This window comes from Chrysemys picta, chromosome 21 (genome assembly GCF_011386835.1).
Source record: "Chrysemys picta bellii isolate R12L10 chromosome 21, ASM1138683v2, whole genome shotgun sequence".
Lineage (NCBI taxonomy): Eukaryota > Metazoa > Chordata > Testudines > Emydidae > Chrysemys > Chrysemys picta.
The window spans coordinates 14,535,572-14,562,441 of record NC_088811.1 but is presented as its reverse complement, the minus strand read 5'-3'; the positions used below and the strand labels follow the sequence as shown (position 1 = coordinate 14,562,441).

The 26,870-nt window shown below is 48.2% G+C and overlaps 2 protein-coding genes across 9 annotated transcripts in view; one reads left to right on the top strand and one right to left on the bottom strand.

Annotated features, from left to right (window-relative positions):
• The window catches only part of LOC101942371 (trypsin-3-like), a 36,312-nt gene extending 28,779 nt beyond the window's left edge, over positions 1 to 7,533 (bottom strand). The window contains exon 1 of one of the 2 annotated variants that reach the window (XM_065575432.1): positions 7,229 to 7,533. The gene's annotated coding sequence lies outside the window, so the exon portion shown is untranslated. The remainder of the gene's footprint in view (positions 1 to 7,228) is intronic. The other variant, XM_065575431.1, reaches the window with a different exon arrangement.
• CDA (cytidine deaminase) lies at positions 237 to 25,291 on the top strand. Of its 7 annotated transcripts, none has more exons than XM_065575436.1 (8): positions 237 to 411; positions 1,493 to 1,585; positions 2,202 to 2,350; positions 3,486 to 3,678; positions 10,693 to 10,930; positions 16,773 to 16,884; positions 20,842 to 20,899; positions 23,825 to 25,291. In XM_065575436.1, the coding sequence occupies exons 5-8, from the start codon at positions 10,735 to 10,737 to the stop codon at positions 23,936 to 23,938; spliced, it is 480 nt and encodes a 159-aa protein (XP_065431508.1). In that variant the 5' UTR covers positions 237 to 411; positions 1,493 to 1,585; positions 2,202 to 2,350; positions 3,486 to 3,678; positions 10,693 to 10,734; the 3' UTR covers positions 23,939 to 25,291. The 7 variants fall into 7 exon arrangements, with proteins under 7 accessions (XP_065431508.1, XP_042708883.2, XP_065431507.1 ...); XM_065575437.1 differs by lacking the exon at positions 237 to 411 and adding an exon at positions 609 to 780; XM_042852949.2 differs by having other exon boundaries at positions 237 to 407; positions 1,493 to 2,350.
• The last annotated feature ends 1,579 nt before the right edge of the window (positions 25,292 to 26,870 follow it).

Genomic DNA, 26,870 nt, shown 5'->3' with positions numbered 1-26,870 from the left:
CTGTGGCACATTTTAACAAACAAGCATCCAACATTTGGACCACAGATAGTTAACAAAAAAAATCTAGACATGGCTTAGCCACATGCCAGACTCAAACTCCCTAGCGTGGCTTTCATCTGTAGATCAAAAATCATGGAATCCAAAATACAGTTACTCGAATGCACCATCTAGTGGTTCACTGGAACTCCCACAGATTCATTCCGCATGCATTCCTCTAAACCAGCATTTCACAATCTTTTTGATACCAAGGACCGGCTTGCTGCCTTCCTAAACTGTGTCAGGGAGATCTCGGGGATCAGCGCCGATCCACAGACCGGTTGTTGAGAAACACCGCTCTAGACAATAATACTGTGCAGTAGATCTAAAGAACTCAGTACACTTTCCCAGCCTCACAACATGCCCATGAAGTAGGTAAGTTAATTATTATTATTATTTACTTATTCCTTGTATTGGGAAAGCCTCTAGGAGTGCCCCACTCCTGGATCAGGACCCCATAGTGCTAGGCACTGTGAAAACACAGAACAAAAGACTGACCCTGCCCCAAGGAGGTTCAAATGTTTAACTTTCATACAATTTTGTCTTATTAACGTCATTTCACGGATGGATGAGGAACGAGGTTGAGAAACTTGGCCAGGATCTCTCTGTGAGTCACTGGCAGAGCCACGGATAGAATCCAGAAGTCTTGTCTCCCAGAGCTGTGCCCTGACCACTAGACAACGCTGCCATCTGCATTAACTGAATTAATTCATTCAGCTATTTGTATTAACTGGAAATCTTGGGGTACGGTGGCATTCCAGCTTTCAGTATCTTGTGATCAGTGTATTTACACATGAAAAATTACAAGAAAGCAGATATATACGTTTTCTAACACAGGTGACTTAAATAGAATATGAAAGTCTAATTACCAAGCACCTTTGTTACATTAAATCTATGTGCATTTTAAATTGGTGATGACAGATACTCAGCTCAAAGTAGTTTTCAAAGAGAGAGGGGCTCGTTCTAATTCTGCATGGTATTTTATAGCCCCATGTAGATCCATTAAATATTTTCTGCTTATGCAAGATCTCCAGGATGAAATTACCCTAACAGATCATCTGTGAGTTCTTACAGATGCTAAGGACCAGACCCCCTCAGCTGCTGTAAATATGCATAGGCAATTGATTTACACTTCCCGAGGATCTAGTTGTCTGAGTATGAATTATCTGCAGATGTCATTCTTAATAAATAATCTGTGCAATTTATTCCATGATTTCCAGGCTGGGCAGAATTTTGTGATACTAGATGTTGAGTCTCTGAGTAAATTCCAGACAGGACCTGGCTCTTTAATGTTTAACTGATTCGCAGTTTTGACCCTTGGAATGGGACCTGGATTATTGTACCATAAATTGAGCCAGATTAAAGGCTGGTGGGTGCGCAGCCTTTAGGTTAGGTGACTCTAGGCTCCAGTTTTGTAAACTACCTTTAAAAAAATTCCCCTTTCCTTTTTTTTTAGCTTGCTCCAGCCAGGATCCTTCTGCTGCGGAGATGTGCAGCGGCAACATACAGCCCACCAAGGCCTGGAACAGAACGGGAGTACATCGTGAAGGTCGGGGGTGTTAATGTTCTCCTATAATCTCTCCTGACATGAGTGAAATGGGGGAGAGACAGTTTTAACCGTTCTCTTCCTGGGCTAATTCCAGCTCTAAGAAAGTTGACGATAAAATGGGACTTGAATTTCAGCAGGAAATTAGCTTTTAAAAAGGGGCTTCATCCGGGAGCCACTGCTGTGGGTGGGAATCTCAGTCACAGGACATGCTCTGCACTTCGCAGTGTCAGGCCATAAACACAACATGGGACTGTATCCCTGAAAGGAGATCAGACCATGCCTCTTGGTGACCCTAAGTCACAGGGTCCTGGTCAGGAGTGGCAGCAGCTCTCTAAAAGTGGGTGGGGGCCACTTTTAAGCTGGTGCATGAACTGTGGCCCTGCCCCTTCCCCCCCGAGGCCCTGCCCCCATACCGCCCATTCCCCTGAGGCCCCGCCCCCTTGCTGCCTCTTCCCCCCCAAGACCTCGCTCCCTCCTCTCTGCCCCCTCCCTCCTGTCGCTCGCCCTTACAGCTGGTAAAAAGTGTGAGGGCTAAGCCCCCTGGCCCTCCTTCTTCCGGCACCCCGGTCCTGGTTCTTCTTTCTCGTGTTTCTCCCTCCCTCTCTCACACCTGCAGAAAGGATCCCGTGGAACAGGGAATAGTGTGACCCTGGTAGCGTGAAGCAGAACGTTTCTGTGAGCAGAGGTGCAGCCGGAGACAAGACACAGTTCGTTGTCAAGCAGCAGCGCCCCCCTGCACGAGGAAGGACAGCGGGCTCTACTCCTGTACGAGTAAAAGCCTCTTGACACATGTTTTCCTCAGAAGATACTTTGTGTTCCCCTTTGGACCGTGCCATTCCTCACAGGGAGACCGAATGTAAAGCAATGTCCCCCTGGCAATAGGAACATAGGATAGATTTGGCCTCACAGATCCAGCCAGTGACCCACCTAGTCCAGTAGCTACCCCTTGGCAGTGACCAATCCCTAAATGCTGTTAGGAGGTGAACTGGAAACTTTCCCACAATGCAGTTAGCCGGCGGTACAATGCTGTGGCTAGAGGGGGAAACACCTTTCCTGACCCTCAGGTAATCAGCAGAAGCCTTGGAACGTGAGATTTGATTCCATGAGATAGGAATATCTCACTGTCCATAAAAGTGAATGTTATCAGTGGCTGTGAAATGATCCAGCCACAGCGTTTGACTCACTGCGGCATGGAACAGGGTCTATAACCGGCAGTGGGTGACGACAAGCTTCTCCAGTCAGGGGCAATAGCAGGTGAACTGAATGCTCCCGGGAGATGTGTGTCAGCCAGGGCAGGTTGGACACAGCTCCCCACAGAGTGTGGCAACGCCAGTCATACAGCAGTGTGATGATGGATGTGTGCACCACACAGGCTCCAAAAGGGTAATGTGGGAAGCCAGTGGACCTACTGGGAAAAGCAGGGTGAAGTTCAGCAGAGAAGGAGCTGGCAGAGGACTATAAACTGAGGAAGTTGAGAGCAGAAGAGGGCAGCAGGCAAGGAGAGAGTCTGCAGTCACTCTCTAGGATGAGAGAAAGCCAACAGACCAGCTGGGAGCCCAGCCGGAGTCGAGAAGGTTGGCAAGCAACCAAGGGAGGCGTAGAGCAGTGGCTGGGAGTGAAGCAGGTTGCAATGGCAAGCCCTGATAAAAGGGCACAATCCGGACTTCCAGGAGAAAGCTCAGTGGAGGAACAGCAAAAGGGATTTAAGAGGCATGAAAGGCCAAGCCCAAGGAGGGCAGAAGTTGGTTTGGGTTTATTAGGAGATTCCAGGGAAGGTTCTTGAGGGGCTTTTTCACGGGGGAGGGGGAACTTATTCTGCTCTTAACTGACACACCTGTTCATTTTACCTGTCACTTGGGTTACCCATAATGCTCTTGATCCTGTTGGTTAATTATTACAGGCACTGGGCCTTCAGCAAGAGCTTCCCCCAGCTCAGCCCCCTCTACCCGAGCCTGCATCAGAGTCCGAGCACCGACTTTCCCATGGTAAAGCACCCTGGTGTTGCACGCAGGGCTCCACTGGCACAGACGAGTGCGTGACAAGGGAGTAAACCCCTGGCACGAGCCGATCTGAAAGAATGCCTAAGGGATCAGGTGAGAGTGAGTTTCTATCAGCGTCCGTCCTGCCGGCTGCAGGACAGAGTCCCTAGTATCCTACAGAGACAAGGTGGGTGGGGTAATATCTTCCAGCTGCTGCACAAACACACAGCCAGGGATGAGAGCTGGTGGGGGAAAAAATTCTGCAGAGAATTTCAATCAAAACAGAACAAAAAATTGCTTTCATCAAAGCTGTCAGTGGAAAATTTTGACTTTTAATAAAAAAATAAACCCACCAGAAATTGTTCAGGGTTTGGCCAGAACATTTTCAAAAAAAATGTCTAGGAAAACAGATACTTTCCATGTAAATGTTTTTTCACCTAAAACCGAACCGCTGTCTCTGAAGAGGCAATGCTCTCCCCTGGGTACAGCACTACGCTGGGAGCCAGGCTGCTAGTCTTGGTGTGCCTCCGCCTTGCTGCATGACCTTGAGTAAGTCACGTCCACTCTCTGTTCCATGGTTTTCCCCTCCCACCCCCACCTTTTCTCTCTCTTGTCTAGTTAAATGGTACGTTTCTAAGGGCACAGAGTGTTTTCTTATAGGGCTGGTCGAAAATTTTCCATCTAACCCAGGGGTGGGCAAACTTTTTGGCCCGAGGGCCACATCTGGGTGTGGAAAGTGTATGGCAGGCCATGAATGCTCATGAAATTGGGGGTTGGGGCACGGGGGGAGTGAGGGTTTGGGGTGCGGGCTCTGGGGTGGGGCTGGGGATGAGGGGTTGGGAGTGCAGGAGGGTGCTCCAGGCTGGGACCGAGGGGGATCAGGGCTGAGGCAGGGGTTGTGGTATGGGAGGGGATCAGGGATGCAGGCTCTGGGGGGCGCTTACCTCAAGCAGCTCCCAGAAGTATTGGCATGTCCCCCCTCCAGCTCTACACGGAGATGTGGCCAGGAATCTCTGCGCGCTGCCCCATCCGCAGGCACCACTCCTGCAACTCCCATTGGCTGTGGTTCCCGGCCAATGGGAGCTGCAGGGGGGGCGCTGGGGGCGGGGGCAGCGTGCGGAGCCTCCTGGCTGTCCCTATGCGTAGGAGCCAGACTGGGGACATGCCGCTGCTTCTGGGAGCCACGTGGAGTGGGGCAAACCCCAACCCTGCTCCCCGGCAGGAGCTTGAGGGCCGGATTAAAACGTCTGGAGGGCCAGATGTGGCTCCCAGGCTGTAGTTTGCCCACCCCTGACCTAACCCCTTTTCAGTGGAAAATTGGGTTGGGGGGTTGTGCAGCACCTAGCACCAAGAGGGCTCTGATCCCAGCTGGAGCTGGTAGGCAGCCCTGCAATACGATGGATCATAACAACAGCAATAACTGGTTAAAGCTGCATTTTGGAGCTAACTTGCCTTTCCTGGGTTGAGCCTGGGCAAAATGCGATCATTAAAAGTAACCATCCAGCTAAATGCCAAGCAGGAACAGAATGACGGCCTGTTCCGTACGGAACCTTTCAGAGAAAATGAGTGCATTTCTCATCATGAATCAGAAGTCTCCCTAGCTTTAATGGAGGGGATGGGGAGTAATTTTTAACTGAATAACTAACAGCTGGAATAGCACGATCAGTACAGTAGCCCCTGTATTCGTTACTTAGATATTCAACTTTGCCTGTAAATCACCCGGATGGCCTAGCTGAGGGACAGTCTAGTGAGAGAGAGTTGTCTCCTCGTGCACAGGGTAAGCTGGCAGAATGATTCAGCAGGAAAACAGCTGCAGTCAGCACGGTGTCTTCCTCCAGGGTTAGTGTTTATAACCACAAAGTACACAGAAAATTCCCCAGCCTGAGGTTCATCCCAGTCCTTTGACCTGACCTTCCCACGCTGCCTCCCAAGCAGCCAAATTATTCCCCTTCCCCTCACCCTCTAAGCACCTGGTCTAGCCACTTATATCAGAGTAGCAAGCACCATGGGATGTCAAATGCCACTATGCTTGTTCATAGGGGCCCGGGTAGAGCCCCTGCCCCCAGACATTCATTGAATTGTCAGGGTTATTCATTCGAGGAAGAAGAACCCAAGGTCAGGTCTGTGGGAGGGAGTCCTTTAAGGTCACAAAAATATTTAATCATAACATCTTTCAGGGCACGCCTGGCTGAGCACTGCAGTTTTTACCGAAAAGCGACACCCATAAGCTGATAGCCAGTTTATGGGTGTAGCGTTTTGGCAAAAACAGCTGATTTCACTGCCTGAGCTCCACTGAATTCCGACTGGCTCTTGGCCCCCAGATCTGGCTAGCAGCACCTGTGAATCTTTCTCTCCGAAGGATTTTTTAATTTGGGGGCCAGATTCCTAGTTGTAGGTGCTCAGCACTTCTGATCATTCCTAGAAGCCAAATACTGTGTAAGTCGTCAACTCCTTTACCCCACATTGGCGAATGCAAGACGCATTATCCAGTCTACTTTGAAGGCCTAGAGCAGGGGTTCTCGCAACAAATGTTTTGGTGGCCTCAGAGTGCGGCCACCAACTCATGGTGGCTGCACTGAGACTTTTCCCCTAATAGACTTAGTTAACTTTAGGAAGGACAATTAAATATGCACAGATGCACATCCAAATCATTGTAATGTATATTTGTAGGGTTTTTTGGCAGATTCAATAACAAAAATAATGCTGACTTCCCCTTCAGCTCCCCCCCCCCCCACCCCATCTCCCTCTCCACACACATATCCAGGGCTTAGTGGGTCCTGGGGCTTGCTATGAAAAGTGATATTTGTATATTTGTTAATATCACAGCACACTTAGTAGCTCCCTGGGAGGCTATGAAAAGTGTTATTAACAAACATACAAGTATCACTTTTCACAGATAGCTAGTAAGTCTGCTGTGAAAAGCGATACTTGCATGTTTGTTAATATCACTTTTCTCAGCAAACCCCGGGACCCATTAAGCCGTGGATGGGGGGGGGGCGAAGGGAGAGGCAGCAGGGGCCAGAGGGGATGGTGGGATGGATGCGGGACCGGGGGAGGCAGTGGGGGCTCGGGACAATAGGGAGATGGATGAGAGGACAAGACAGCAGGGTCCTGGGGTGGGGAGGGTGTTTTGGATATAGGGCTGTCAAGGCTGCTTCCCCACTCTGAACTTTAGGGTACAAATGTGGGGGCCTGCATGAAAACTTCTAAGCTTAACTACCAGCTTAGATCTGGTCCGCTGCCACCATTCCCAAGTGGATTCCCTTCCCTGGGAAGCCTTGAGAAACTCTTCACCAATTCCCTGGTGAATACAGATCCAAACCCCTTGGATCTTAAAGCAGGGAGAAATGAACCATTCCCCCTCCTTCCTTCCACCAACTCCTGGTGAATACAGATCCAACCCCCTTGGATCTAAAAACAAGGAAAAATCAATCCGGTTCTTAAAAAGAAGGCTTTTAATTAAAGAAAAAGGTAAAAATCATCTCTGTAAAATCAGTATGGAAAATAACTTTACAGGGTAATCAAACTTAAAGAGCTCAGAGGACCTCCCTCTAGCCTCAGGTTCAAAGTACAGCAAACAAAGATAAACACTCTAGTAAAAGGTACATTTACAAGTTGAGAAAACAAAGGAAAACTAACACGCCTTGTCTGGCTATTTACTTACAAGTTTGAAATAGGAGAGACTTGTTTAGAAAGATGTGGAGAACCTGGATTGATGTCTGGTCCCTCTCAGTCCCAAGAGCAAACAACAACCAAAACAAAGAGCACAAACAAAAGCCTTCCCCCCCCCCCCCAAGATTTGAAAGTATCTTGTCCCCTTATTGGTCCTTTGGGTCAGGTGTCAGCCAGGTTACCCGAGCTTCTTAACCCTTTACAGGTAAAAGGATTTTGGAGTCTCTGGCCAGGAGGGATTTTATGGCACTGTACACAGGACAGCTGTTACCCTTCCCTTTATAGTTATGACAAGGGCCGTGGGAGGCAGCGGGGGCCTGGATGGACACAGGGGCGATGGGGGTGGGTGGCCAGAGCCAGGTGGCTGCTGCCGTGCAGCCAGAGCTGGGGCTCAGTGCCCACAGCCAGAACCCGGAGCTGGGTGCCGGAGCCCAGGAGTGCGTGGCTGGAGTCAGGAGTCAGCGCCCGCCACGGCGTGGCTGGAGTCAGCGCTTGCTGCTGCGCGGCCAGGGGTTGGCATCCAGGGCCAGCTCCCACCACCGTGTAGCCAGAGCCCGGGAACAGAGCTGTGGGTTGGCATCTGCTGCTGGGCAGCTGGGGATCAGTGCTGGGGCTGGGGCCGCATGACTGGAGCAGTGGGTTGGTGCCTGCCACTGCGTAGCCAGAACTGGGGACCAGAGGCCGACTAAGCTCTGTGGCTGGAGCCAGAGGTCAGCACCTTCTGCCAAGTGGCCAGAGCCCCGTGCTTGGAGCCCGCTGCCCTGTGGCCGGGTTGGGGTCAGTGCCTGTAGCCAGCACCTGCCACTGCGCGGCTGGAGCCCGGGACTGGAGCCAAGAGCCAGCACCTGCTGCCACGCAGCCAGAACCAGGGGCTGGAGTCTGAAGCCACGCCGCTGAAGGCCAGGGCCATGTGGCCAGAGCAAAATAGATCAGTACCCGCTGCCCTGTGGTTGGAGCCCGGGGCCGCACGGCCAGGATCCTGAAGTCCCACCACTGGACACTGCCGCCCAAACCCTGTCCCCCCCAACGTGGGTCAAGAACTCACCTTGCTCCTACAGCATTGTGCCCCACCTCTCTCCAGAGGTGGTGCAGGGCACCACATCCAGAAGCAACAAGGAGGGAGAAGAGGCCGATGCTTTGTACCCCCGCCTCCCCCATCACTGCCCAGGAGGGTGTCGTGGCCACACAAAAAGCCCCTGGTGGCCGCATGCGAGAAACGTTAGCCTAGAGTCACAGAGCTGCTGAGCACTTGAATCTCCCTGTGATTTCCGTAGGAGTTGTGGGTGCTCGGCACGTGTGATAATTGGGCCCTAACGACCAATATTTCAAAGAGCTCAGTGCAGGGGTACGTGCTGGGTTCTGAGCACTCTTGAAAATCTTGCCTCAGTTTGGGTACCGAATACTTGGCAAATGTGCCCTATCTCTAGGCTTGGCAGAATTCGATTTTTATTTTTTTATCATTTCGACGGATAATATCAATTATTTTTAAGCATTTTTTTCCATTTAAATTGTCACAGTGGTGGGAAATTATGGGGGGGGGGCGCCAGATAATAGGGGAGATCAGATAATTATTTAATGACAGCAGACACCGAGATTCAAAAAGTCAAACCTTTATAACCGTTAGACCAGGGGTGGGCAACCTTTCAGAAGTGGTGCACGGAGTCTTCATTTATTCACTCTGATTTAAGGTTTCGTGTGCCAGTCATACATTTTAACATTTTTAGAAGGTCTCTTTCTATAAGTCTATAATATATAACTAAACTATTATTGTAAATAAGGTTTTAAAAATGTTTAAGGAGCTTCATTTAAAATTAAATTAAAATGCAGAGCCCCCTGGACAGGTGGCCAGGATCCGGGCAGTGTGAGTGCCACTGAAAATCAGCTCGTGTGCCACCTTAGGTTGCCTACCCCTGCATTAGACACAATCTGACAACCTCACATGTCAAAATATATAAAGTAAATATCCTGAAATCAAACCCTAATACGTTCTCAAGCAGCATTTTTCTTACTTTGCCTATTTGTACATTTTAGATGATTATTGATGGAAATATTATTTCATGGGTTTGTGTGTTTATGGTGAAATTGACATTTACTGATCAAAATGTAAATCCTTCCAAGTCTTCATAGGTGCTGGAACTGGGGGTGCTGCTGCACCCCTGGCTTGAAGTGGTTTCCGTTCTATCCAGGGTTTACAGTTTGATTCAAAGGCTCTCAGCACACCCACTATACAAATTGTTCCAGCGCCCCTGGCCTACCTATCTCTCACTATCAGCTCGGGTTTGTCACTGAGTGTCTGTAGTCCTGTTTCAGAGGAGTAGCCGTGTTAGTCTGTATCAGCAAAAACAACGAGGAGTCCTTGTGGCACCGTAGAGACTAACAAAGTGGGTACTAGCCCATGAAAGCTTACGCCCAAATAAATGTGTTTGTCTCTAAGGTGCCACAAGGACTCCTCACTGTTGTTTCTGTAGTCCTGGTATTTCCTTGCAGATTTTCCTCTGCGCCTCCTGAATTTCCTCCCAATGCCAATTCACCTCCTGGCAAAATGCCCCAGCCTGATGCACTGAAAGGACAGGGGTGGCGCTTGCTGACAGCTCTCCAGCGGTTCCACTAGCCGAAAGGCACTTTGAGAATCAGCTCGGACCACAGAGGGTGGAAGCTGCTTTTGCTAACGCAGAGCCAATCAGAGCCAGGCGGTCAGGGCATTGCAGGCTTTAGCCAATCGTGTGGGAAGCCTGGTGCTGTGAGGATGAATGCAGAGCCCTCCAAGCTGGAGCCTGTTGCTTCTTTGTTGCTGCATTGTCATGGGACGGCTCCTTCCCTGAAAGCTCCTTTTCAAGCAGAGAGTCCTACCAAAGGTACATGCTCATCTTCACCGCCAGCTTGCTCCCACAGAGGTACAGCAGCGGGGAGACAGGCTGTCCGGGGTGGAGAAGGACAGCTCCATTGCAGAGAGAGGAGAGGCAGACGAGAGAGAGAGAGAGCGATCAGGTGCACTGAATTGCTCTGGACACCTCATGGAGACAGCGCGCAGACCAGTGCAGAGATACTGGTGAAAACTTAGAGCACGCCTCACAGGCTGCCCATGAATCCACCCTGTCCTACACACTCTCAGAGGGGGAATGCAGCCAGGTCTGGGAACGCTCACGCACACTTAGAGCTGAGCTAACCGTTAGACTCCTGAGCTAGAGGACTACGTAACACAGGAAAATCTTGAGCCACTGACAGAGGATGAGAGTGAGAGAACCGAATTGCAACACATACACTCACGAGGAAGACACACGCAAATCCTCCACTCACTGGCACGTCCGCCACATATACACGGTGAGTCAGTCTATCACACACACACACACACACACACACACACACACACACACACACACACACACACACTGTCTTCAGAAGCGGAGACTGGCACTTCCTCGTGCTCACACCTGTTTTTCCCCTCACTTGCTGCAGTTGCAAAGAGGAGAAGTCCTGCAGATACCTGTGAGTGTAACCATGGCCCAGGTGCAGTACGACTGTTCCAGGGGGAATCATCAGAACATCACCAATTCAACAACCTCCCCCGTGGGACAGGAGCAAATTCAACTCCTGTTGCACGTCTGCAAGGAAGCTAAGAAATCTGCTTACTGTCCATATAGTCACTTCCCAGTGGGAGCAGCACTACTGACTTGTGATGGGAAGATCTTCTCTGGTAAGTAAAAAGAATAGGAGTACTTGTGGCACCTTAGAGACTAACACATTTATTAGAGCATAAGCTTTCGTGGACTACAGCCCACTTCTTCGGATGCATATAGAGTGGAATAAATATTGAGGAGACATATATACACACATACAGAGAGCATGAACAGGTGGGAGTTGTCTTACCAACTCTGAGAGGCCAATTAAGTAAGAGAAAAAAAACTTTTGAAGTGATAATCAAGATAGCCCAGTACAGACAGTTTGATAAGAAGTGTGAGAATACTTACAAGGGGAGATAGATTCAATGTTTGTAATGGCTCAGCCATTCCCAGTCCTTATTCAATCCTGAGTTGATTGTGTCTAGTTTGCATATCAATTCCAGCTCAGCAGTCTCTCGTTGGAGTCTATTTTTGAAGTTTTTCTGTTGTAAGATAAAAAGAACAGGAGTACTTGTGGCACCTTAGAGACTAAAAAATTTATTAGAGCATAAGCTTTCGTGGACTACAGCCCACTTCTTTGGATGCGCTAATAAATTTGTTAGTCTCTAAGGTGCCACAAGTACTCCTGTTCTTTTTGCGGATACAGACTAACACGGCTGCTACTCTGAAACCTGTTGTAAGATAGCCACCCGCAGGTCTGACATTGAATGACCAGACAGGTTAAAGTGTTCTCCCACTGGTTTTTGAGTATTATGATTCCTGATGTCAGATTTGTGTCCATTAATTCTTTTGCGTAGAGACTGTCCGGTTTGGCCAATGTACATGGCGGAGGGGCATTGCTGGCACATGATGGCATATATCACATTGGTAGATGTGCAGGTGAACGAGCCCCTGATGGTATGGCTGATGTGATTAGGTCCTATGATGATGTCATTTGAATAGATATGTGGACAGAGTTGGCATCGGGCTTTGTTACAAGGATAGGTTCCTGGGTCAGTGGTTTTGTTCAGTGATGTGTGGTTGCTGGTGAGTATTTGCTGTAGGTTGGGGGGGTTGTCTGTAAGCGAGGACAGGTCTGTCTCCCAAGATCTGTGAGAGTAAAGGATCATCTTTCAGTAAGTAAGGACAGCGCTCCCCCAAACGGTAACACCTCAACTCCTGAAGAGCTGGACCCTATGCCCTCCAGTGTCTCTGAAGAAGTAGAGGCTTCTCACATCCACACAGGGGAGTGACTCTGACGAAGTAGAGGCACCAGAGTCATAGAATCATAGGGACCTCAGGAGGTCATCTAGTCCAACCCCCTCCCCAAAGCAGGACCAATCCCCAGATAGATTTTTGCCCCAGATGCCTAAATGGCCCCCTCAAGGATTGAACTCACAACCTTGGGTTTAGCAGGTCAATGCTCAAACCACTGAGCTATAGTCCCTAAAAAGGCAGAGACTTTGATAGCAACATATAGTTTGTGCCATGAGTAAAATGTTGTGCAGGAAACTTGTCCTGTATTCTTCATGTCGTCATCCTTTGCTTCCCCAAGATGTGGCACTGGCCTCACTCGGCTGTAAGGTGGTTTGGATTTGGGCCGTCCTTTCCAAACTGGGTCACAATTTATAATCCGTCTCTGGTTCCGGTTTCTGTCAATGGCCTGCCTTCCTTCTCCAGCCTTGGACTAGCAAGAGGAAACTAAACCGGGAAGCCCCTTGCTTCCATCTTGTTTGTGCCCCCACCTGGGGCCACGGGCTATGAAAATGACGGCATACTCACCAGTATTGCCAGACCTTCGGATTCTATTACAAGTCTCATGATGACAGGTTTCAGAGTGGTAGCCGTGTTGGTCTGTAACAGCAAAAAGAACAAGGAGTCCTTGTGGCACCTTAGAGACTAACAAATTTATTTGGGCATGCAACCCCCGAGCATGCCCAAATAAATTTGTTAGTCTCTAAGGTGCCACAAGTAAGTTTCCTGATGTTTCCAACAGCCCAGCTCCTCGAGACATGAGAGAACCTCAGCTTTCATTTTTGTAATAGTAAGTTTCTAGCCTTCATGGCTGTAGACAAAAGTTTTTGGAAAAAGGGATCCCCCAAGGCTCAAAAACACAGAAAGCAAAGAAAATGACTCCACATCTGCTACTGCTAGAATCTTATGATTTTCAAGCCAATCTGGGGGGGGCTGACTCATTATTTTTGCCTGTGTTTCCCGGTACTCCCCCGTCTGTCTATATCCACCCATTTCTTGTCTGATGGAATGTAAGCTTTCAGGAAGGAACCACCTTTTCATTCTGTGTTTGTACAGCACTTAGTGGGGTGGGTGTGGCGGGTTGGATCACAGAAACCCCCTTGGGAATTGCCAACTGATGTGCCAAGACTACCTCTGCCCCTGCTTTCCCTGACAGCTTAGGACTCCAGCACACTGTCTTGTTGAGCCAGACACGCCCGTCTGCTCCAACACAGACCCAGGGTCTAAATTACATGCCCCAAAGCTGCAGACTTAACTGAAAGCAGCTTACAGAAGTGTTCCTGTCTTTAACGCTCAGATGCCCAACTCCCAATGGGGTCTAAACCCCAAATAAATCCATTTTACCCTGTACAAAGCTTATATAGTGTAAACTCATAAATTGTTTGCCCTCTATAACACCGATAGAGAGATATGCACAGTTGCCCCCCCCCCCCCCCCCCCCCGCAGGTATTAATACATACTTTGGGTTAATTAATAAGTAAAAAGTGATTTTATTAAATACAGAAAGTAGGATTTAAGTGGTTCCAAGTAGTAACGGACAGAACAAAGTGAATTACCAAGTAAAATAAAATAGAACACGCAAGTCTATGTCTAAGAAACTGAATACTAATAGAACCTCACCAGTCCCAGTAAGCTTCCTTTTACAGACAAGTCTCCTGCTAGTCTGGGTCCAGCCACCACTCACACCCCCTGTAGTTACTGTCCTTTGTTCCAGTTTCTTTCAGGTATCCTGGGGGGTGGAGAGGCTATCCCTTTAGCCAGCTGAAGACAAAATAGAGGGGTCTCCCAGGGGTTTAAGTAGACTTTCTCTTGTGGGTGGAGACCCCCTCCTTACTCCTATGCAGAGTCCAGCTCCAAGATGGAGTTTTGGAGTCACATGGGCAAGTCACATGTCCATGCATGACTCAGTTTTTACCAGCCAAGCCACATTCCTGGGAAATCTCTGATGTGGATTGGTGTCTCCAAGTTCATCGTTGGCTTAAGTGGTTCTTGTTTGGGCACTTAATCAGCTGGCCAAATGCTTTACTAGGGCTATCAAGCAAGTAGACAGCCAATATTCCTAACTTCAAGTACGAAAATGATACATGCATACAAATAGGAGGAATGTATTCAGTAGATCATAACCTTTACATAGATATGTTACGTGGCACATGTAGCATAAAACATATTCTAGTTATGGCATATATACATTCATAAGCATATTCCATAAAGCCTTATGAGGGGGCACCGTCACAGTGGGGTCCTGGCCCGTAACTGGTGCTCCGAAGTGCTATTGCAATGCAAATAATCATAACGATTCTTGAAAGGTTGAGGTTGGCAATCTTGCATCTCTCTGGGGGCAGAGCAGGTCGCACTGACTATGCCATTCTGTTCTGCCTGCCTGGGCCATATTGCTCTCCCTTGCTGAGCAACAAGAGGTTGCCGTCTGATCTCCTGGACTGCATTCAAATCTTTGCTGCAAAACAAGTCAGGGCTGGGAGAACTCATTGGAGTCACATCCTCTGTGATGCTGGCTAAACCTGGGCTCGGTTTCCTCTGCCTGGGCAGAGTCGAGACATCTGAGCAGGACGGGGATTTCCTCTTAGGATAGTGAACTATAGGGCATCTCTTTGTCATAGTGATAAAAGAGACAATGCTGTGGGGGTGGGAGACATGCCAGATCTTGCCTTGGATGGGGATGGCCCTTGGGTGTTCTTCCCAGGTCCCTGTGCAATCAGAAAAAGGGGCCTGTTGAAGGAAATGGGTCAAAAAGAGACGGGTTTGGAGACCCCAGCACCACCACTTCACTCCCCTGAGAATGAAAAAGAAGAGAGCCAGGAGACCTCACCTCACTTTCGGAGAGGAGCCAGAAGGGCTCTGGGGCAGACGTACCTACTTTTCTAAAGGTTCATGGTTAGAGCAAAGCGAATAATGAAAAATATGTGTAACCCACACACCTTCTGGGGGTGGTGTTTGTCCCACCTAGTGGCACTGAGACCACTTAGAGAGAGTTAAATGAGTCTGCTCTACAGCCTTAGCTAAGAGTCAGTTGACTTTTAGCTCATGCACTAAGCTCTAGAGGTCCCAGGTTCGATCCCGCCTGCCGACGACCGGGGTCTGTTGGTGTTGCATTTGTATTTGCAAATAATTATCTAATGGAAAAAAATCTGGCCCTGGAGTCTGGATATTGTGCCTTTAGGATCTCGTTCCTTCCTTTCATCAGCAAACCTGCAGTATGCATTTACAACCTACTTTTCAGAGGTGCTGAACATCTGCAGGGCTCAGCTGAAGTAGCAGGTGCTCATCGCTTATGAAAATTAAGCTCATGCAAACATTTATGCACATACTGAACTTTACTTGCTTCCTTAAAATTAGGCACGTGCTTAAGTGCTTTGCTGTCTCAGGACCATATAGTACTTAAAATAACAAACCCTGTATAAAATACCTTGCACCTGCCTCCCCATAACAAAGCAGTCATCTAAGGAGGCAATTAAATACTGAAAAAAGACAAAGACTGACTGGCCAAAGCTACTGAAATGCACTTTAACTTTGGGACTCTGGTGATCTAACGCCATCGGATGCCATTGAACGGAGGATTCTGCTGCTAGCAGCTCTCTCTCTTCATGCAATCAGACTCCTGAGTGCTGTTAAAAGTGGTGCTGGTGATTCAGTGGGTAGAATTCTTCTGTCTGGGGCAGTCCAATACCCCCCCCCCTTGGGGTGGTAGCGGTACCCCAGGGCTGTCTTCTGAAGGTCAAAATACCCTGCAAGCTTACAGACCATGACTCCACTGACTTCAGTGGAGTTGTGCCCGCTAACACCAATGCTGAATTTGGCCTATAGCCTTAAAAGGTCCCATGTCATTAATTATTCCTTATTTTAAATATTGATTTATGTTATACCGGCGCATGTTAAGAGCTAATGTAAAGAGCTGCACAAAAGAAGCCATTTGCAGTGTGCTACAAAAAGTATTATCGGTCCTACAAAACTCAACGATTCCGCTACATATTTTTTGAGGGCCATCTACTGGCACTGTATCCCTTAACTCTGTCTTTACATGTATACAGATATACAGTGCTCTCGTAGCTGGGCATAATTAGGCGGTTCAGCCCATACGGTTCTGGCCGTTTTGCAGCGTGAATAATTCTGCCTCCCTAAATCCCATCTGCAATTTCAGCTGGACACCATGCTCTCCACTTCCTCTCACATTGCTCTGTATGCTCCACCCCAGTGCTGGGTGCAGTGATTCCTGTCTATGACCTTGTAGAGCAGTGGTTCTCAAACTAGGGCCTCTGCTTGTTCAGGGAAAGCCCCTGGCGGGCCGGGCCGGTTTGTTTACCTGCCGCGTCCGCAGGTTCGGCCGATCGCAGCTCCCAGTGGCCGCGGTTCGCCGCTCCAGGCCAATGGGAGCTGCAGGAAGTGGCACGGGCTGAGGGACGTACTAGCCACCGCTTCCTGCAGCCCCCATTGGCCTGCAGTGGGGAACTGCGGCCACTGGGAGCTGCGATCAGCCAAACCTGCAGCCGCGGCAGACAAACCAACCAGCCCAGCCCGCCAGGGGCTTTCCCTGAACAAGCGGTGGCCCTAGTTTGAGAACCGCTGTTGTAGAGCACTCCTGGACGAAGGGCACCACATCAGTAGGTCAGACTGTATTTATTGTCAGACAAGTTTGAAAAGTAACAACGTGCTCTGTATTTCCTTTAGGCTGCAATGTAGAAAATGCCTGCTACCCCCTGGGGGTGTGTGCTGAACGCACTGCCATTCAGAAAGCCGTGTCAGAAGGGTACGTGAATTTCAGAGCCATGGCCATTGCTAGGTAAGTGAGAGCTCTGAATCACATCCCTTTGAATCATTTCAAAATGTGCTTGTACCGGAAAACTGTGCAACACTTTTGTTCCTCTAATTCTCTGCTTCCTGCGCTTTAAACACACAGGCACGTACAGCTCCGGGTGGTGGCAAGAGGCCATTGCCATCCTTTCAAAATGAGCTCTTCCTTTTACCTAATTTTTGCAGCATCAACTTTCAAGACGGGGAGAAAAGACTGTGATTTGTTTTGTTTTGCGAGATTATCATTAAACTACATTGCAACCGCTTTTAAGACTGAGGTCTGGGTCCTGCCAGCCATTACTCATGCAAATAGTCCCTCAGAAGTGAGTAGGACCATTTGGGGGACCCTGATCCCGCAAACTGATCTGTGCAGGACCTCACAGAACTCAGCAGGGCACAGGGGTCCAGTTTGCACAATCCAGGCCCAAGTGAGCACCTAAAGGAGATGCAAAGATCAGCTGTGGGCTTTTAACTAAAGATTGAACGCAACCATCCTGGAAACCTTGCTGCGACTTTTAAAGTGGTCAGCCAAAAACTGGAGGCTGCTATTTAGCTGGTCCTTACTGTAAGCTTCTGTACTGTGATGTGTCTGTAGGCTCCTAATTATTGGTTTGACACAGAGCAAGTGAGGAGTTGTTGAGAACATTTTGTGCTAATGGACTAAAAGCAGAAGCGATGTCAAATTACACTACTTGGGAATAATCCATGTCAGTAACCAGAGCCAAGGAATTAATTTTATTCAGAACAAAGGGGCCACATTCATGAAAAGGGATAATGAAGAGAGAGAAATTGTAGGTTTGAATTTTAACAATCACCCGACAGCCTCGCTTTGTTTTAGTCTCTCCTTTCAAATGTTCATGAATATTTCTAGGGATAATGAGCAGGTTTCTATATTTATATTAACCTGGTGCTTGCTAAGGAGCAGATCCTTTGTCTTCTACGCACAATGATCATCAACACTGGGAAGGAGTAAAAGCTATATGGTTCTGTAGTCCATCCTATGCAGGGTTAGCTACAAGGTACTCCTGAGTGCTTCGTCTAGGCTTGTTTTTAAACGCCTTCCAATACCTCCCTCAGGAGGGTATTTCACATCCGAACAGACTTTGCGGTTAGAAAGCTGGTCCTGATATTCATTTGAAATGCACCATTCTTTCACTTTGCCCCATTACTCCTAGTGATACCATCTTATGCCCCCCTTCCCCCCCAAATAATTCTCATGCCTTCCTTGATCTTAACACCTTTCAGATACTTGGAGATAGATACACAGGTGTCAGAATCCTAGTAAAGTCCAAACTGATGGGCCAGTGCTTTCCCTATGGGGCTCTCCCAGTAAGGGATGAAAACGGAGTAAATACCAGCACAGAATGGCCAATGTACACAGAAGAGGATGAGATGCACAGAAACAGCAACATCCCCCCTTTCCACGGAAACCTCTGTGGGCTTTGGGAAGACATGACAGGGTCATGGCCAGGGACAAAGTTGCTGCCCATGTGGCATCAACCCTCCCGCCCTCAACCCTCCAAACTCACAAATCTGTGGGGATTTACTGCAGTAAAAGCCTGGAGTGGATTTTCCCAGCCTTGTAATGTTCCCAGGATCTGAACCCTGTGCAGTGTGGAGCCCAGCTCCATAGAGCAGGGCTGCCCGGGGGGGCGGGGAGTGGGGCAATTTGCCCCGGGCCCCACAGGGGTCCCCACAAGAGTTTTTTGGGGCCCCTGGAGCGGGGTCCTTCACTCGCTCCGGGAGCCCTGGAAAACTCTCGCGGGCCCCAGGCCTCCCGGAGCTTCAGGCCCCAGTCCACTCCAGGTCTTCGGCGGCAATTCGGCGGCGGGGGGTCCTTCCACCCCGGGATCCGCTGCCGAAGACCCCAGGCCCCCTGAATCCTCTGGGCAGCCCTGCCATAGAGCCTCCCAACTCCCTGTGCTGTTGTGTAGTGGAGGTTAGATGGTGGGCTTGGGGAGGTGGGAAGGGTCAGAAGATCCTGTGGTCTTTTCCCACCCTGGAGAGAAAGGCACTAGGATTATAGACTGCAATCGTAGCTGCAGAGTAATTCCAAAACAAAGCAGGTCTCCAGAACCCAGCACCCGGATTAGCAAGTTTGAGTGAATGATCAGCCATTGAAAGATGCCTTACACCAGTGGTTCTCACACGTTTGTCCTGGTGACCCCTTTCGCATAGCAAGCCTGAGTGCGACCCTCCCCCCCTTATAAATTAAAAACACTTTTTTACGTATTTAACACCATTATAAATGCTGGAGGCAAAGTGGGGTTTGGGGTGGAGGCTGACAGCTCGCGACCCGCCCATGTAATAACCTCGTGACCCCCTGAGGGGTCCCGACCCCGAGTTTGAGAACCCCTGACTTACACCAAGTGGTATGCAAGCTGCTTTCAACGCATTTTAATACAACCAGATGCCAAGTTTTACATCTGGGAACAAGGAATACAGGCCATACCCATAGAATGGGGGACTGTATCCTGGAAAGCAGTGACTCTGAAAAGGAGTCATGGTGGACAAGCCACTCAACATGAGATCCCAGTGTGAAGCTGTGGCAAAAATGGCCAATGCCATCCTCGGATGTATAACCCGGGGACAGGGCCGGCTTTAGCAGGTGCAGGGCCCCACGCCGGGACGCGAATTGTCTCGCGCCCTCCCGCCCCCCTCCCTGCCCCATTGGATCCCTCCCCAAATCCCCACCCTGGCCCCGCCCCCTCCCTGCCCCATTGGATCCCTCCCCAAATCCCTGCCCTGCCCCCCCAGGCCTCCCCGCCCCATTGGATCCCTCCCCAAATCCCCGCCTTGGCCCCCCGTCTTCCCCAAGCACGCCGCATTCCTCCTCCTCACCCCTCCCGCTCCCTCCCAGGCTTATGTTGATCAGCTGTATGGCGGCGCAAGCGCTGGAGGGAGGGGGGAGAAGCAGGACGCGGCTTTTTGTTTGTTTGTTTTTTCCTGCCCCACCGGCAGCCCCGGACGTTGCGGGGCCCTCTTAGGCGCGGGGCCGCATTCCAGGGAATTGGCCGAATCAGCTTAAAGCCGGCCCTGCCCGGGAAGTAGCGAGTGGGAGGAGGGAGGTGAATTTATCTGAACACGCCATTGGTGAGACCAATACTGGAATACAGCACCCAGTTCTGGTGTCCACATTTTAAAAAAAGATGTTGAAAAATTGGAGAGGATGCAGAAAAGAGCCACAAAGATGATTTGAGGGCTGGAGATAATGCCTGACAGAGAATCCAGAATAAAAACAATGATTAGATTTAAACATACACCAAATATAACAGGAGTCACCCCCATCAGTCCTATGAGACCCGGCCCAAGTATTTCCAACCCTTCCGCCTGGGTGGGGCCCCCTTTGGTCCTGTATATTTGCTGGATCAGAAGGCAAGCACTGTGTCAGTTCAAACTCACCCCTTTATACCAAAAAGTCCTTTCGTTGTCTGCCAGTCTCTGGAAAACCCAGCTTGAACCAGTATGTGCAAACCATGCCAAGGCGTGGTACCTCACTGATGTTAAAGAACTTCTAGAGAGTGACTTGCCTTAATCTCCCACCACCACCATGGTCTTTTGTTCCTGTAGGCGCTGTGATAGCCCTTCCCCATGGAGTAGAACACAATCATACATAAACCATTCATAGATTTAATACAATCTGGTCCCCAACGATATCGTATGGGGCTGCAATATCTGTCACAGCTACCTCCCTGGGAGACGTTGAGCAAGTCACGTCACCTCTCCTTTCCTCAGTTTCCCCATCCGTCATATAGGGACAATGATCTTGACCCTCCTTTGCAAAACACGTTGGGATTTATGGGTAGAAAGAGCAATCGAAGTACTATTTACTAACTACTGTTTGTTATTATTTGATGCATTAACATTATTTATCTGATGCATTAACTTTAGACAGTTTTTCCACCATGAGCTAGACTGACCTGTGCATTCTATTCTCCTTCGATAGCAACAGTGAAGAGGACTTCATTGTGCCCTGTGGGGCCTGCAGACAAGTAATGAGAGAGGTAAACAACTTTTGCTTTCTTTTTCAACAGCTGAAACTAAACTGCTTTAATTCCCACCCACCTGCCTGGCTGAGAACATTGGTTTCTTTCAGACCCCACAATGCTCACTCTGAAATGTCAGGGGACACAGCTCAAAAATTTGCGGAGTAAGGAAGCATTCTGAGCTGTGCCAAATTGTGGGCATCACACTTGCTGCACCCCACAGCACCAAGCTGGGAAGGTTTTGAATGTCGAGAATGACAAAAGGAGAGGGATCAGTAAACAAGGGCTTCCGAGTTTGGAAACAATGTTAATCCCTAGAGTGCTGACCGCAGTGTGTTTTCAAGGGCAGAAACAGAAGGAAAGTTCAGCTCTGGTGCCCCTACAGCTCTCAATAGTATTACAACAGGGCCAAAACATGAAAAGGGAGCCAAGCTTGAGTGCAAGGGCTCTGGTCAGGGAAAAATACACCGAAACACGAGAGCTGAGGCAAGGACTCCTTGGCCCCAGCATATATTTTGGGGTTTTCTAGGCTCCCCTCAAGCACAGGGTCTGGTGCTCTGCAGAAATCTATTAGCCATGCCACCAAAGCATCCATTCCTCCCCTTCTGGTTGAGGCCAGGTGGACTGCAGAGATGCAGGAGGGTTTCAGAGTTCAACATGGGGGCTCCCTGTGTTACATAGTCTGCAAATGCAGCGAGGATGCAACATTTCCATTGCATTTGGGCCCTTGCCCATCTGCAGAAGTCTACTCAAGATTCAGCCTGCAGTATTTAGGACCATTACTGTAGAATGCTGGAGTATTTTGAAACACAAGGATCTTAGGAGCTCCACCGGGTTCATTTTCTTCATGTGCAGGAAACAGGCATAGCACCAAAACGGCTCTAAGCTGCATGTAACGTTTTCAGCACAACTTTAATGGCTAATGTTTAACTGATGGCAGATTCCCTACATAGATAAGCAACATTATTTCAAAGTAAAGTTCCCCGAGGGCCTGATCCCAAGTACTTTATGCATCTGAAATTTCCTTTGGAGGTTAAAGCCAGTTTTGGATCTCCATGAAATGAAGTATCAGGCTCTAATCTAGAAACTGGTAGAGGATTTAACAAAGGGGTGGGCAAACTTTTTGTCCCAAGGGTCACATCTGGGTATGGAAATTGTATGGTGGGCCATGAATTGAATGCCCATGAAGTTGGGGGTTGAGGTGCGGGAGGGGGTGAGGGCACCAGCTGGGGGTGCAGGCTCTGGGGTGGGGCCAGAAATGAGGAGTTCAGGGTACGGGAGGGGGCTCCGGGCTGGGGCAGGGGATTGGGGTGCGGGGATGAGGGCTCCGGCTGGTGGGGCTGGGGATGAGGGGTTGGGGGGTGCAGGAGGGTGCTCTGGGCTGGGACCAAGGGGTTCGGCGGGCAGGAGGAGGATCAGGGCTGGGGCAGGGGCTTGGAGTGTGGGACGGGGTCAGGGGTGCAGGCTCCAGGTGGTGCTTACCTCAAGCAGCTCCCGGAAGCAGGAAGCAGCGGCATGTCCCCCCTCCGGCTCCTATGCGGAGGCGCAGCCAGGCGGCTCGGCGCAGCCAGGCGGCTCAGCGCGCTGCCCTGTCTGCAGGCGCCGCCCCTGCAGCTCCCATTGGCCATGGTTCTTGGCCAATGGGTGCTGCAGGGACGGCGCTTGGGATGGGGGCAGTGTGCAGAGCCCCCTGGCTGCCCCACGCATAGGAGCCAGAGGGAGGAGGTGCCGCAGCTCCCGGGAGCCGCATGGAGCCACAGCAAGCGCAGAGTGGAGCAAGCTCCAGAGCAGAGCAAGCCCTGGACCCTGCTCCCCGGTGGGAACTCGAGGGCCAGATTAAAACGTCTGAAGGGCCGAATGCAGCCCCTGGGCCGTAGTTTGCCCACCCCTGCTTTAAAAGGTTGCTCAGAGTTTCATATTAATGTGTTAATACTATAAAGGCCTCCAAACTTTGCCCCAAGGAAGAGGTTGCTTGCCAGGAGCTAAAGTGGGACAAGCAGGCAGATGTGAACTTCAGGCAGGGAGCTGGAAGAAGGGTTAAGGAGCTCTTGGTGCAAAACGTAGAAGGCGGGGAGAGAAAGGGGTCTGAATAGGCGAAGGGTTAATGTTAGGAAAATACAGAAGTGGTAGGCAAGCAAACAAACCCCAACAAGAATAAAGAAAAAAGGAAGATGGTGAAACAAAACAAACACAAGCCAAATAGCCCAGTGTTAATATGCAGAACAGAACAATGGCAAAATCTAATGGGCAATGAGCCAGCTGCCTGCTGCAGTAAAAAAAAAGTTACCAGAGTGCTTATTTTAACTGAATTTACTTCAACTGTGTTCACCCCCCCACACACACTTTCTGCAAATAGTCTAGCAAATGACTCTGTGCAAGGCTAGCTATAGGAACGTGACTCGTTATGACTGCGGTTTTAGCCTCTGCTCCTGAAGTTCTGGGTGGGTAGATTCCTGAGCCTGCACAAAGCCGACTCCCCTTAGGTGCAGGGATCAACCCATGAGGAATAATTTGCATGATCATGGCCTTCGACACTAAGCTCTTCATGGCAGTCACTTTGTCTTATTGCATATCTGTAAAGCGCTGGGCATGCTTTGGCATTGATCCTGCATTTGGATCTACCTGGGCACAAGACACATTTGATCACAGGATCAGGGCCTTTGTGCACTATAAAAATAATACAATAAAAGGATCGGTAATTGTTTCACCCACCCGTGAAATGCAGCCACCTCTGGGTTGAAGTGCAGGACCATCATATGGAACAATGAAACATAAAAAGAATGGCCAACCACTTAGACAGATACCACATTTTTTTAAAACACACATATTGTTTCTGCTTATGGTTTATTTAACTGTTTTTCGCTATTGGGTAAATACCAATGAACAATTCACAGTTCTGCACAGGTGAGATTCACAGACAGTTCTCTTTGACTCTTTTTCTAGTTCAGTAGAGACTGGGACATTTACATGACGAAGCCAGATGGGACCTATATAGTCAAGACTCTTCAAGAGCTCCTGCCCCTGTCATTTGGACCAGAAGATCTGAAGAAGTTCTGAAGAGTATGTGGAGCATGTGATCTGCAACGACACTAAAGAACCTCCAGACAATCTTATGCTTTCTGTCTGCAGGACGAAGATTTATTTCAGATACTTCCCAACTCTGTCTCCTAGGGAATGTCATTCAACTTCTGTAAGCCTCAGGGAACTCCAATGCAAATAATTTTCATTTATACTAGGCCTGGGGAAGGGGTGGCAAGAACCAGATCTGCCTCATTGTGAATTGGCCAATCCCAAACGTTCACAAGTTCGGTTTAGCAGACATGGCAGTATGATGTCATGGTTAGAGCAGGTTGGGAATTTGTCAACAAAACATTTTGCATGGGAAAACGCCAGTTCATCGAAACAGTGTGAGCTAGTCACATGACCACTCTGTGCCTCAGTTTCCTCACCTGAATAATGATGCATTAATCTTTTTTTGCAAAGTGATTTGAGATGCTTGGGTGAGAAATGCTTTTATAGTGCTAAATATTATTATTGCTCACATTAATGCAGTTACTCCAGATTTATATTGGTTTAACTGAGACCGGTCTCTGGCCGGTCTCATATAAGAGTCTCATATAAGGTCAGAATGTAAATTCTAATATACTAGAGGGTCCACATTATTCTGAAACATATTACTCAAGCACAATGGGCCAAGTGCACCTTCTCCCCCACATCTTCCTACCTCAGGTTATATGCTGTACATTTATTTACTAGTGATTAGAGAACAACCAAACTAAAGATTCATTGAGTTCTGGTTTGGATCCAGATCTCATTTTATGCAAACCTCTAAAGTTCCGATGGAGGAGAATTTAACACGGAGTTTTAATTCTGGCCCATCACTACTGTTGATCAAAATTGCACAGATCAATAAATCATACAAATCCAGGAATTCTGTAATGTAAAATAGTTATTTGTAAAGATAAGAAGAAAAACTAAATAAGAGAGAAGAGAAACTAAAGGTTTAATAAATCCAAAGTATACTATCTTGTTCATCTATGAATCAGGTTATTATTAAGCAACAGCCTATAGTAAACTGAGCATTTTACATTATGCTGTTTATTGTAACTTAATTTTCAACCCTTTGTGAACATCCTCTTCTTCGTTACCCTTAGTTTATTTTTCTTGATTTTATTTTATTTTTCTGTGTGTGAGAATGGATGGGAAAGGGAATGTAGTGGTGAGAACCGGACAATACCCTAGCAGTTCTGTCTTCAGAGGAATATGATGTTATGACTGTGCTACATTAGGCACAATGAAATGATCTGAAGTGAACAAAAATGGGTTAATTTTTTCTAATCATGAAGCACTGTTGGTTAGTTACATGTTATTGTAAATGTCCAAACAGAATAAATGTGGTCACTAATTCTACTGCTCCATCAAACTGGTGTTTTATTACAGAACAGAGCCACACAAAACTATGTGGTTTTAGTTCTTAAGAGTTTAGAGGTAAAACAGAATAATACTGTACAGCATTTAAGCTACCTATGTAGTCATACCTCAGGTAACACACAACATTGAGTAGCACATAACAGAGTACACATTCAGTATCACCCTCAGTCTTACATCAACAAGAGAGTATATAGCAGGTGCTGGAGTACCGGCGTCAACGGCGAGTACTTCCGGGATCGATCCCAGAACATCGATTGCCTGCCGCCGGACCCGGAGGTAAGTGTAGACGTACCCACAGAGTGCACAGTCTATACCCAGGGCACCACACAACATGCAGAGATCCATACCCAGGGCAATACAGAATATGGAGAGTAACACATGGCAGCATGAAGCATACACAGTCCATATGCAGGGCAACACACACCAGAGTCTGCAATCCACAAAAAGGGCAACACAGAGCATGCAGAGTACACATTCAATACCCAGGCCAACACACACCATGCCCAGTACACAATCCATACCCAGAGCAACACACAGCTACATGTAGCATACACAACCCTTACCCAGCCAGAGTAACACGGTACACAACCTGTACGCACAGTAACACACACAGCATGCAGAGCAGGGTGGATTTGATTTAAATCACTAGTCAGGAAGACTTGATTTAATCATGGTTTTCTACATAAAAGTGCAATTTTGTTGGTTGTTATAACCTTAATACATATTCTTCACAATCAGAGATAGATGTAGGTTTCATTTTTAGAAGGTACACACTATATATATTTTAAACAGTGATTTATTTTGAAAACTTTTCAGATTAGTTTTACAGCTATATCAGAAAACGAATGATTGTTTGGTGAAGTCACTGGGAAACGAACTATCTCCAATTCAACAGGTTAATCATTAATATTTGGAGGATTTTCTTGCCATGCTGTAGTAGGAAGAGAACTATCACCAGACAGACATTTAAATTGTTTTAACTAAAACAACAATGTTAAGTATTCTGGATCTTTTTCTTCATCAACTATTTTAACAAAACAAGCATATGTCCCTTGCTTCTCACATTTATCTCCAGACTTATTCCCCATGTTCAGATCTATTCCGCCCCCAACAATCTTCTAGTCATTGAACTTTTTGAAACTTTCTACTTTTAGAGAGAGGTGAGGGATTGACTCTGGTTACACAAATTTGCAGAGGGACAATAGAGCTGAGGTCTGTTATTTCTCACCTCTATATATTATTTATTTATTTAAAAACATTTTTGCTGTTAAAAAGCATGTTACCTCTGGAGACACACATCCACAGTTTGAGAACTGCAAAACTAAGCATCTCTGATGGTATCTCTAGACTGAGCACTGAGTCCCATTAGGTAGATAGAAAGATTAACCTAAATAATCTATACAGAAGCCTGTGGAACCCCATAAGATCGGGTCCCTAATTCATGAACTATTAAGAGCTCATTTACAAAACTTTTCTTAAACATTACATGACTATATTGTCTCATACTATAGAATTAGAATTTATAACCCCTATTCCATGATGAGATATCTTTGAGCTA

Excerpts from the sequence above, each read along its gene's own strand:
- CDA (XM_065575433.1), top strand. The coding sequence starts at position 10,465 with ATGAGAGTGAGAGAACCGAATTGCAACACATACACTCACGAGGAAGAC. Across the intron at positions 10,931-16,772 it reads TGATGGGAAGATCTTCTCTG|GCTGCAATGTAGAAAATGCC; the intron begins GTAAGTAAAAAG and ends TATTTCCTTTAG. Across the intron at positions 20,900-23,824 it reads GCAGACAAGTAATGAGAGAG|TTCAGTAGAGACTGGGACAT; the intron begins GTAAACAACTTT and ends CTCTTTTTCTAG.